The sequence below is a fragment of the Myxine glutinosa genome, chromosome 3 (genome assembly GCF_964187855.1).
Source record: "Myxine glutinosa chromosome 3, kmMyxGlut1.1, whole genome shotgun sequence".
In the NCBI taxonomy this organism is placed as follows: domain Eukaryota; kingdom Metazoa; phylum Chordata; class Myxini; order Myxiniformes; family Myxinidae; genus Myxine; species Myxine glutinosa.
Genome location: NC_136263.1, coordinates 66,094,302 through 66,106,453, shown reverse-complemented (window position 1 = coordinate 66,106,453; position 12,152 = coordinate 66,094,302). Strand labels below are relative to the sequence as shown.

Below are 12,152 nucleotides of genomic sequence, written 5' to 3'. Positions count from 1 at the left end.
GTCAAATAAACTGTTCCTACCCGTCATTTTTGATGGACTTTATACTAGCATAATATATTACAGTAACACATGACTGCCTCCAACCACCCTAAACCTGGTGTTGGTTTAACGGTTAGGGTGGAGGGCTTGGGATCCTAGGGTCCTGAATTCATAATCCTGAGTCAGCTGTTGAATTAACACCAGGTGGGGTTGACTCAGCCTGTCATCCTTTCGAGGTCGGCAAAATGAGTACCAACTCACTGGGTCCTCTCTCAAGGAGGTTCGTTGGAGGATTTGCACTTGGGCCGCTGTAAAATACCTAATTCTGTAAAACACACAGGTGTGTGTCGGGATTGTGCTGAGGTCACTTTGATAGTGTTGACTAATTGACCAACATGTAGAATTATCCATATGGTGTCTCAATGCAATCTCTTCACTTACATGGTGACAGACAGCTTAGAGACTTCGAGTACTTAATTTTTTTTAAATCCTTACATTCTTTGCTAACTGGTATCTCCAACCAGGTCATCCTATCCTCTTCAACTAAAGTATCAAACAAGCCCGGCTACGCCGCTGTTAGACATTCGGTTTCGGTCTTGTTAGACTAAAGCAGTAGGCCTACCACGTACCAATTGGGGATTGCCTATTGGTATACAGCAATCTCTGAAATATGATACGCATTAACATAACTAGAAAGAGCAATTAAAGGTTGTAGACCCTCGCCAGGACTTTTTTTCTGGTTTTACAGTACGTATTTTATAGACGTACTCACATTATAATTGTACATACTATATAGAGCTACTCGGTTGAAAAAGGAAAACGTGTAAAAATTTTGGGTCTACTTTGACCCAATTGCAACTATACCCTTCGCTGGCGAGGGTAGGTAACTCGACTGATTACCCCAGGAATGCTGAAGACCCCATTGCAGTGAAGGAGCTGTGCTCCAACGCGAGTCGAAAGGATTGACGCGACCAAAGACGGAAATTCGTCCGAGTTGCTTTATTGCACGTATCAAACTCGGGTACTCTGAAAAGCCCGTTTATCGGGCAGCAATATATACTGAAACGCAAAAGAAACTTACCACCTTTGAAACCTTTAAATATCAACAATAACACTGCGTGTAGTAAATGTGTGAACTTATTTGTGGACAATAGTGTCCTCACTGTCAGACAAAACGGTCACGGATGGTCACTTGAACCTTCAATGGTCACTTCATAGCACAGCTGTTGAACAGCCGTTTTGACTGTCAGTGATTAGCCAAGGGGTACGGGATGATTTTAATGAGCTGCACGTGATGTCTTGATATTGGCTTTAAAAAGGCCAGTGCAAAATGGGCATTTCAATCAACATGCCGCGATTGTCAAGGGATCAACGGCAGTGTGCCCTGGGCATGCTGCAAGGCGGACTGAGCTACCGTGAGGTGGCACGTCGCCTTGGCTGTTCACACCAGACGATATCGGCCCTGGTGGACAGAGACACCCTCCACAACTCTGCAGATGACAGACCTCGATCAGGGAGGCCAAGAGTCACCACTGCAAGGCAGGACAGGCAGATGGTCCGAAGTCACCTGCGGGATCGATTCCGTCCAGCATCCCGCACTGCGGCAGAAACTCCGGGGCGTGCAAACCCACGGATCTCCAATGATACTGCACGAAGACGACTGCATGACTATGGTCGGACTGCCAGAAGACCATACAGAGGCCCCGTGATGACGGCTGCCCATCACCGCAACCGACAGAGATGGTGCCAGCAGCTTGTTTGAAACTTACAGAAACTTACCACTTGTTTGAAATGTAATAAAATTGTAACAGTTCAAAATAAAACAAACCAACAATTGCTAATTGAAACATTGGCATTTTATTGATGACATGTCAAGTTTTTGACCAAGATACACCATCTCATCAGTTTGTTCTACAGTACAGAACAGCACAGGGTGCAATGTCAGTCCCCTTTCAATAGCGTGTGTGGCCACCATTGTTTTGGATACAGGCAGTGCATCGTCGGCGTATACTGCCTACCAGTCTTTGGATGGATTGCTGCTGGATTCTGTCCCACTCAGTCCTCAATGTCTGAAGCAGCTCTGCCCGTGTCCTGGCCCTGCCAACTACGCGTCTCCCAAGCTCATCCCACAGGTGCTCTATGGGATTCAGGTCAGGGGAGAGTGCAGGCCACTGCATGGTGTTGATGTTCTCGCCTTGGAGAAATGCAGTGGTAAAGCGAGCAGCATGGGGACGAGCGTTGTCATGCTGAAAGGTTCTCAGTTCTGGGTGATCTAGCAGGAATGGCAGCAGATGAGGTCGCAGGATGTTATCCACATACCGCTGGGCATTAAGATTCCCTTCCACAACCACCAGTGACGTCCTGTACCGGCCTGATATGGCGGCCCACACCATCACACTTGGGCCACCCCACCTGTTGGCGTGACGCACGCAACAATCGGCATATCGCTCGCCAGTTCTTCTCCAGACACGCTCACGCCCATCAGGACTGTCCACACAGAACCTTGACTCATCGCTGAAAGCGACCTCGTTCCACTGCGCCAAGGTCCACCGCTGATGCTGCTGGCACCATCTCTGTTGGTTGCGGCGATGGGCAGCCGTCATCACGGGGCCTCTGTATGGTCTTCTGGCGGTAGCTCAGTCCGCCTTGCAGCGTGCCCAGGGCACGCTGCCGTTGATCTCTCGACAATCGTGGCATGTTGATTGAAATGCCCATTTTGCACTGGCCTTTTTAAAGCCAATATCAAGACATCACGTGCAGCTCATAAAAATCATCCCGTACCCCTTGGCTAATCACTGACAGTCAAAACGGCTGTTCAACAGCTGTGCTATGAAGTGACCATTGAAGGTTCAAGTGACCATCCGTGACCGTTTTGTCTGACAGTGAGGACACTATTGTCCACAAATAAGTTCACACATTTACTACACGCAGTGTTATTGTTGATATTTAAAGGTTTCAAAGGTGGTAAGTTTCTTTTGCGTTTCAGTATATATACACATCATGCCGGAGCGTTTGCCCGGGAAAGGCGAGAGCAGGCGTGCCCGGGCGTCCTGGGCGAGCCCTGGAAAGGCGAGTCTGGACATGCCCGGGCGTCCTGGGCGAGCCCTGGAAAGGCGAGAGCGGGCATGCCCGGGTGTCCTAGGCGAGCCCTGGAAAGGCGAGGCTGGGCGTGCCCGGGCATCCTGGGCGAGTCCTGGAAAGGCGAGTCTGGACATGCCCGAGCGTCCTGGGCGAGCCCGGGAAAGACGAGACCGGGCATGCCCGGGAGAGGCGCGTCTGGGCCTGTCCGGGCATGGTGATCGCTCCCTGGCCGCGTTCTCGGTAGGTGCAAGGCGATTGTGTATACCCAGCGGTAACCGCTACACACGCCCATCCAGAATCGACTTGCACCGGCAGGGTCAATTTAAGGGGGGTCCTGATGACCTGGCCGAAGCGACCCCTGGAGGGTCGTGGGGGGGGGGGGGGGGGTCCGGTGTGGTGGTGGGTGGTCGAGCGGGGGGAACTGTCTGTGGACGGGGGGCGGCCTCGCCGCGGAGCAAGGGCCAACCGTCGTGGTTGGTCGACGTCCACGTGCGCCGGTTTGAGGCGGTCCACCGAAATCCGGTCCGACCTGCCGCCGATGTCGATGACGAACGACTTGTCATCCCGTCGCAGGACCCGGAAGGGCCTGTCGTACGGCGGCCGGAGTGGCCCCCGGTGTGCGTCATGACGCACAAAAACGTACTCCGCTGTGCGAAGCGCTGGGGGGACGTAGGACTGGGGGCCACTGTGGCGGGACGTTGGCACGGGGGCAAACCGTCGGGTGGCCACCTGGAGGTCCGAGCGTTGGCGAGCTGCGGACCAGGGACTGGTAGCGTCGGGCACGAACTCACCCAGGACGCGGAGCGGCTGGCCGTAGACGAGCTCGGCGGTGGACGCCCGGAGGTCCTCCTTGGGGGCTGTGCAGAGGCCCAAAATGACCTACGGCAGCCGGTTGGCCCAACTGTCGTCCTGAAGGCCGGCCATGAGCGCGGCCTTCATGGAGCGGTGAAAACGCTCGCACAACCCATTCGCTTGGGGGTGGTAGGCCGTGGTACGGTGGAGCTGGACTCCCAGGTTGCGGGCGACCGCGCCCCACAGCTCGGAGGTGAACTGCGGACCGCGGTCCGAAGATATGTCCGCCGGTGCGCCGAAACGGGCGACCCAGGTGACGATGAAAGCCTGTGCCACGTCGGCGGTGGTGGTGGAAATGAGGGGAACAGCCTCCGTCCACCTGGTGGTCCTGTCCACCATGGTGAGCAGGTGTGTGAAACCCCGCGATGGGGGAAGGGGGCCCACCAGGTCCACGTTGACGTGGTCGAAACGCCGTTCGGGCACAGTGAAAGGTGCCAGCGGGGCCTGGGTGTGGCGGTGGACCTTGGCCCGCTGGCAGGCCGTGCAGGCGTTGGCCCAATCGCGGACGTCCCGTCGAAGGCCGTGCCAGACGAAACGCACCGACACCAGCTTCTGGGAAGCTTTCCGGCCCGGGTGAGAAAGGCCGTGGATGGAGGCGAAGATGCGGCGCTGCCAGGTAACGGGCACGATGGGGCGAGGCTGGCCTTGGGAGATGTCGCAGAGCAGGACAGTGTCCGCGAAGGGGACGTCGGCCAGGCGGAGGCCCGTGTCCGCCGCCCGGAGGGCCTGCACCGTGGTGTCGGTGGTCTGGTCGGCCGCCATGAGCACGAAGTCCACGCCGAGGTGGACCGCGTTCGCGCTGGCCCGAGAAAGACAGTCGGCCACGGCGTTGTCTTTGCCGGCGACGTGCGGGATGTCCGTGGTAAATTCCGACACGGCGGATAGGTGGCGCTGCTGGCGGGCCGACCACGGCTCCGTGACTTTGGCCATTGCCTAAACCAACGGCTTGTGGTCGACGAAAGCCGTGAACGGGCGGCCCTCCAGGAGGTGCCAGAAATGGCAAACGGCCAGGAATAGACCGAGGAGCTCGCGGTCAAACGTGCTGTATTTTTACTCGTTCGGCCGGAGTTGCCGGCTGAAAAAAGCGAGTGGCTGCCGCACCCCGTTCACCCATTGTTCGTGTATGGCGCCCACCGCGTAGTCAGAGGCGTCCGTAGTGAGGGCGATGGGAGCGTCGAGCACCGGTTGAGCCAGCAGCGTTGCGTCGGCGAGGGCCCGCTTCGCGCTCGTGAATGCCGCGTCCATGGCAGCGGACCAGACGATGTCATGCTTGGCCGGCTTGCCCCAGAGGGCTTCGTAAAGGGGCCGCATGAGCTGAGCAGCGCGGGGCACGAATCGGTAATAAAAATTCACCATGCCGAGGAACTCCTGCAGGGCCTTGATGGAGCGGGGACGCGGGAACTTGGTGATGGCCTCGACCTTGGTCGGCAGTGGCACGGCCCCGTTCTTGGTGATGCGGTGGCCCAAAAAGTCGACGGCCGTCGTGCCGAAGTGGCATTTGGCCAGGTTGATGATTAAGCCGTGCTCGCTGAGGCGTCCGAACAGTGTTCGGAGGTGGAAGAGGTGCTCGGCCTGGGACGTGCTGGCGACGAGGATGTCGTCCGGGTAGACGAAGAGGAATGGCAGGTCGCGCAGCACGCCATCCATCAAGCGTTGGGCCCGCTTCTTGAGGCCAAACACTTCTTGAGGCCAAACGGCATCCTCAAAAATTCGAACAGGCCAAACGGCGTGATGACGGCCGTTTTTGGGACGTCGGCCGGCCTGACAGGTACCTGGTGGTATCCCCGTATCAGGTCAATTTTTGAAAAAATGACCTGTCCCGCCAAACGGGCGGAAAAGTCTTGGATGTGCGGGATCGGATACCTGTCGGGGGTGGTAGCATCGTTGAGGTGGTGGTAGTCGCCACATGGGTGCCATCCGCCCCCGGCTTTGGCACGATGTGCAGTGGTGAAGCCCACGTGCTATCGGAGCGCCGCACGATGCCGAGGCGCTCCAACGCATCGAACTCGGCTTTGGCCACGGCGAGCTTGGCCGGGTCGAGGCGGCGGGCTCTGGCGTAGACCGGCGGGCCCGTAGTTGGTATGTGGTGCTCGATACCATGTCTCACTGCGACGGCCGAAAACGTCGGCCGTGTGAGGGCCGGGAATTCCGCGAGCAGGCGAGCGAACTCGTTCGCCGCCGGGAGGGCGCATGCTAGTTCGGTCGGCGCGGAGCTGCTCATGGTACATGCCAGGGAGCTGAAGGTCTCGGTTTTGACAAGGCGACGCCGTTTGACGTCGACCAGCAGCCCATGTGCGCAGAGGAAGTCGGCGCCCAGCAAAGCCGTGGGCACGCTCGCCGTCACAAAGGTCCAGTTAAAGCGCTGGCTGCCGAAGCAGAGGGTGACGTTGCGCGGGCCAAAGGTGCGTATGGCCGATCCGTTGGCAGCGACCAAGGAGGGGCCGCAAACGGCGGTCTGCTTGTCCTGCTCAGAGGCAGGTATGACGCTCAGTTGGGTGCCGGTGTCGCAAAGGAAACGCCGCCCGGACGCTTTGTCCTGAATAAAAAGCAAGTTGCCTGAGTGGCCGGTGCTCATGGCTGGTAATGAACGCTGGCCTGGTCGTTTCCCGACTTGCCAAAAGTGCACGGGGGTTGGCACGTCCGAGCCTTCCGTCCGAACCTGGCGTGGTAATAACACCATGCCTGGTCAGGCGGAGGCCCCGGCCGTCATGTTGGAAGTGGTCGGCGCGGCGTGGTGGCCGCCAGTTGCCCCGGCAGTTCGGCCTCCAACCGCACAGGGCGCTCGGGCGCCATGGGCGTCGCCTCGGATGGCGGCGGGCTCCAGGTAGCCGCCCCGATGTGCTGGCCTGCCGAGGAGATCTTGTCGGCTTCCCTGGCGAGGGCGCGGGGATCCGCGATCTGCGTGCCTGCCAGGGCGAGGCGTACTTGGTTAGGCAGCTGGCGGAGGAACAGCTCTCGGAACAGAAAATCCGGAGAGTGCTCACCGAGCAGCGAGAGCATGTAGTCCATTCGCTTGGACGGGCGCGTGTCGCCGAGCTCGGGCAGGTCGAGCAGGCGTCGTGCGCGTTCCGCCGGTGAGAGGGCGAAAGCATCGAGGAGGAGTGTCTTGATCGCGCCATACTTGTCAGCGGCTGGCGGGCACTGGAGGAGGCTCAGGGCGCGGGCCGCGGTGGCGGAGCCGAGCGCTGCTACCACATGGTGGAAGCGGGTGTCGTCGGCGGTGATGCCTCGCAGGGCAAACTGGGAGTCCGCCTGGGCGAACCAAACTGCCGCGTGAGCCTCCCAGAAGGTAGGCAGTTTAAGGGCAACTGCCGTGTCCATGTCGTGGGTCACCAATGAAGGAGCTGTGCTCCAACGCGAGTCGAAAGGATTGACGCAACCAAAGACGGAAATTCGTCCGAGTTGCTTTATTGCACGTATCAAACTCGGGTACTCTGAAAAGCCCATTTATCGGGCAGCAATATATATACACATCATGCCGGAGCATTTGCCCGGGAAAGGCGAGAGCGGGCGTGCCCGGGCGTCCTGGGCGAGCCCTGGAAAGGCGAGTCTGGACATGCCCGGGCGTCCTGGGCGAGCCCTGGAAAGGCGAGAGCGGGCATGCCCGGGCGTCCTAGGCGAGCCCTGGAAAGGCGAGGCTGGGCGTGCCCGGGCGTCCTGGGCGAGTCCTGGAAAGGCGAGTCTGGACATGCCCGGGCGTCCTGGGCGAGCCCTGGAAAGGCGAGAGCGGGCATGCCCGGGTGTCCTGGGCGAGCCCTGGAACGGCGAGTCTGGGCATGCCTGGGAAAGACGAGACCGGGCGTGCCCGGGCGGCTCGGGCGAGCCTGGGAACGGCGAGTCGGGGCATGCCCGGGAGAGGCGCGTCTGGGCCTGTCCGGGCGGCCTGGACTAGCCCGGCATGGTGATCGCTCCCTGGCCGCGTCCTCGGTAGGTGCAAGGCGATTGTGTATACCCAGCGGTAACCGCTACACAAGTACAATTAGCAAAATCACAGTTTTTCTCGGAACGTTACAATCCCCAAGATAAATTTTTTCCAAAACAATTAAAACTAGCAAAGAGGAGCCATAAAACGAACGATCTCAATTTATCCTCTCGAGTTATTAATATATATTAGTAAGTGGGGAGTAATTATAATTGCTTTAAAACGATATAATGGACGCACAGTTGGTTTTTATTAAGCAGTGCAGACGTCAAATCGCAAAATGTTCCTGAGATCCAGGTAATCGCGTTACATGTGCTGACATTGTCTCGTGGAGCGGAGACGAGGGAGGATCAGCTTCACCATCCATGTCTCGCTTCGTTTGCCATCTTGGAAGGCGAAGCTGCGTAAAGCATGTGAGAGCGAGACGGGTTCGTGTCGAAGCGAGCACACGAGCTGCGGACATTGTGCGGACAACCAGCATGGATTTCGGGGTCGGACTCGTTTTCAGATCGTACTTGGTGCTGGTGCTCTGTTTGCTTGAGGTCGAAGCCTGCGCGATGTTCGGCGACCTGCCGGCGATGCAGGCTCCCGGTGACGTCATCATCGCCGCCGTGTTCTCCGTTCATTACGGGATGATTTACGAAGCACAGAACTTTCGCCAGGTACCGAGCGTCCCTCGCTGTACCAAGTAAGTCTCTTAATCGTTCAGAACTTTACAAAATGTCGAAGTGTAACATTTAACAAACGTACCTACGTTAAAGGAATCTTTCTTTCATATTAATGAGGAAATAAATCTTAGATGTACTTTATTCAACTTTATTACTTTCTCTATCCTGTATCTGTAAATATATACAGTACTCTGCTTGTACTAAATTTACTGTTTTATTTTATTTCAACCTTTCCATGCAGACTGCAACTTTTGCCCCACCCCTCCAGGTGACGTAGAAAGCTGAAATTTGGCGTGCCGACGGACATCAAAACCGGTACACCGGAACTATAAACGAAAATGAAAAAAAAACCATAAACAAAAACCATAAAATGAAAATTTACGTAAAAAACCATAAATGCATATGTAACCAAAAAAACAACCTTTATCAACATCTCGCGCTTGAAAATTGTAATTAATTTAACTGTAAACTGTGAAATAAACATGACATTAATGTAAAAAAGAAAAAGCGTACGTAAATGAAAATTTACATTAAAAAAACAAATGCATATGTAACCAAAAAAACAACCTTTATCAACAGCTAGTGCTTGAAAATTGTAATTTATTTTCCTGTAAACTGTGAAATAAACATGACATTAATGTAAAAAAGAAAAAGCGTACGTAAATGAAAATGTACGTAAAAAACCGTAAACGTGTCCTTAAGAAAACCTCAGTAGATATCTAGCATTTGAAAATTGTAATTTCTACAGCTGTTAACTGGAAAATAAAAATCTCAATGAAAATTTATGTAAATACTGTAAACGCATCTGTAAAAAACAAAAAAAAAACTTGAATCGATATCTCACAGCAGGTCGGTGATGCTTGAATATAATCATCAAGCTTCGATTTATTATGTACCTACATACGAAGCACGGTTTGTTATTGTTTACACAATGTGTAAGCATACCCCACTGGTGTATATATATACAATATATAGAAATTGAGATGTCACAGAAAGAGTTTAACAAGCTCCAGTGAGTGTGAGAAGAGAAGACATAGATATAGACTGACATGGTTTAGACATATCCACAAAAAACACCCTGAGAAGCCAAAGCTAAGTCATGGATTTATCGGTGAAATGTTACAAGGATTGAAAGCGACTGGAAGCGTTGCTGATATACCTCGTACTGGTCGTCCTCACACTTGTCTACAGATGGAACTCATTCAGAAAATGTTATTGCAGTTTGTTGTAAGAAGACCTAGAACATCGTTAATAAAAATTAGTCAAGAAGTTGGAGGGAGTTAGCTGTTCTTCCTCGAGAATGTTAAAGGCAAACAAATACCACCCATACCTGGTAACGTTTGTTCAAGATATTCAAGGAAATGATCCCGACTGACATATGGAATTTTGTGAGTGAGTAATAAATGCATAGACCACGTGGAACCAACATTATTATCTAACATCAGGTTCAGTAATGAAGCCTCGTTCATTTTGACCTGAGATATTGGAGCGATGAGAGTCCTAATTGGACTGATGAAGCTCTTTTTCAATATGATCCTGGAATGATGGTGTGGTGTGCTATTCATAGTGAAAACAAAACTTTTAGTTTTGTAACAAATGTTTGTTTGTTTTCCTTATCAAGGATGGTATGTCTTTTGGGAAAAGGGAAAAGTGTGGCTTCAACAGGATGGGAGCACCGCCACATTATTCCAGTACTGTCCATAACTAGCTGGACGAGACAATACCTTTGATGTAGATAGGACCTCGTGGCCTGGTAGAATGTTCCCACTTAATCCAGAGCTAACGCCACTACACCTTTTTCTATGGGGACACCTGAATTCTGGTTTATAGCACGAGACCGACAAGTATAGCGGAGCTGAATGATAATTTTGGAAGGAATGTGCGTCACATTGGTCTTTCCTTCTTAAGAAACGTTCAGAGAAACATACGTGCAAGAATTGTTATGCGTATGCAAGTTGATGGGAATTTGATCATTTCATAAATTGAAAGTAAAATGTGTTTTTTCTTACGAGTCCAAATTTGGTCATGGCATGAGACGTACTTCTAATCAGGGATGTGGATATGGCATATTGTGGTTAATCATCTGAAATGTTTTTATCAACGTCTGCATGAGAGGACCATGGTGACGTTGAGTCGTTAACTTGTAAATTATTGATACATGAGTATACAATATTCATGTCATGAATAACTTCTTTCGAGTTCTTCTGAGGAATAAATCTTCACGAATAATTTACATGAAGTTGAGTCTTTCTCCAGAAAAGGTCATCCAGACCATTTTGCATCTCCTGAAATCATTTTGTGAAAATTGCAAGGTTTTCTTTTTACACTTCATGAAAGGGCAGGACCACAGAAAACCCATCCGCTTCATTCCCACCCACACCAAAAAGACTCCTCAAAGTATCGGTTATAATAAAATATGATAACCACCTTTAGAGGCCATGTTTCCCCGCAACGCGGGGGTTGGCCTTTTTCGGGAACCGTGGTTTGTTGTTGTTTTTCGGTCCCCTTTTTGAAGCAATGTTTTACGGCCGGATGCCCTTCCTGACGCCAACCCTTTTTGCCGCCTTTAACGACAAACAGGGAATTACCAGTGAACTGGTACTCAATTAGCCGACCTCGGAAGGCTATGTACAGGCTGAGTCAACCCCCCTGGTGTTAATTCAGCGATTGACCGGGATTCGAACCCAGGATCCTAGGTATCCTAGGATCCTAAGCCGGCACCCTAGCCGCTAGCCCAATTGGTGGTGGTGAACTTGGTTGGTGAACATTAATCCCAATAGATAGTTCTTGTGAAAACTCAAACTTGCTTTTATTTTTAAAGTGAAATTTCAAGACAGGTGGTGAGGCCAGGTAGCCAAAATTATACCAGACTATATCTATACTATGGTCCATTGGTCCATACAGCTGGAAAGATATTCTTCGCCAGAGTCGGTCGGTCTGGCATCATTTGTTACACCTGGGATGTGAAACTCTTTCTGATGCATCATCAATGTGTGTTAATTCTCCCTCCAATATTCAACCCAACACAACACCCCCCAGCCTCACAAATCTTTAAGAGGAGTTGCTGTGGAGAATCTCATCCCAGGTAACGAAGGTCGCATCACGGAATCTGGCTAACTACCTGTACAGCTGGCAAGGTGTCGAGCTAGGGTCAGTCCTACATCGTTATGTACGTGAGAGGAATTATAATGTACGAGGAATTGTGTTCAACGAGTTCTCCGAACGAGATACTCAAGGTAGTCTATCACACTCCGCGACCGTAATTTTCAACATTCAACCACCTATGATGAAAAATAAATAAATAAAAATCAAACCTGACTAAATTACAGCTTCCTATACATTGAGAAATAAACAACATTAGCGAGTCTTGTGCTGTTGTGATTATCCTGTCTGTATAACGTTTTGGATTGCCCTCATAATTTCAAATTATATTGTTTCGATACCCCTCATTAATGAATTCTGTGTTTTGTCCATACATGGTAAAGCCTCGTTTGGTCAAACTTTATAAGGGGAGGGGGCACCTGCCTGGCTAGGTAATGTTTTTATTGCTAACAGTTAAAGAAAGTGCTGTTAGCGAGGTTACATGTCAAATACCTGCAAAAAACATGAACAAATCAAAATTCACTGGTTGCAAAAGTATTCAGCCCCTT

General features: G+C 52.1%; 1 protein-coding gene across 2 annotated transcripts in view; it reads left to right on the top strand.

Annotated features, from left to right (window-relative positions):
- Positions 1 to 12,152, top strand: part of LOC137423492 (extracellular calcium-sensing receptor-like) — an 89,075-nt gene that overhangs the window by 33,857 nt on the left and 43,066 nt on the right. Inside the window, exon 1 of one of the 2 annotated variants that reach the window (XM_078774152.1) lies at positions 8,193 to 8,522. The exons of the other annotated variant lie outside the window; for it this stretch is intronic. Coding sequence (XP_078630278.1) covers positions 8,200 to 8,522 — 323 coding nt within the window. The 5' untranslated portion in view covers positions 8,193 to 8,199. Of the gene's footprint in view, positions 1 to 8,192; positions 8,523 to 12,152 lie in introns of those variants that run through there. 2 annotated transcript variants of the gene reach the window in all.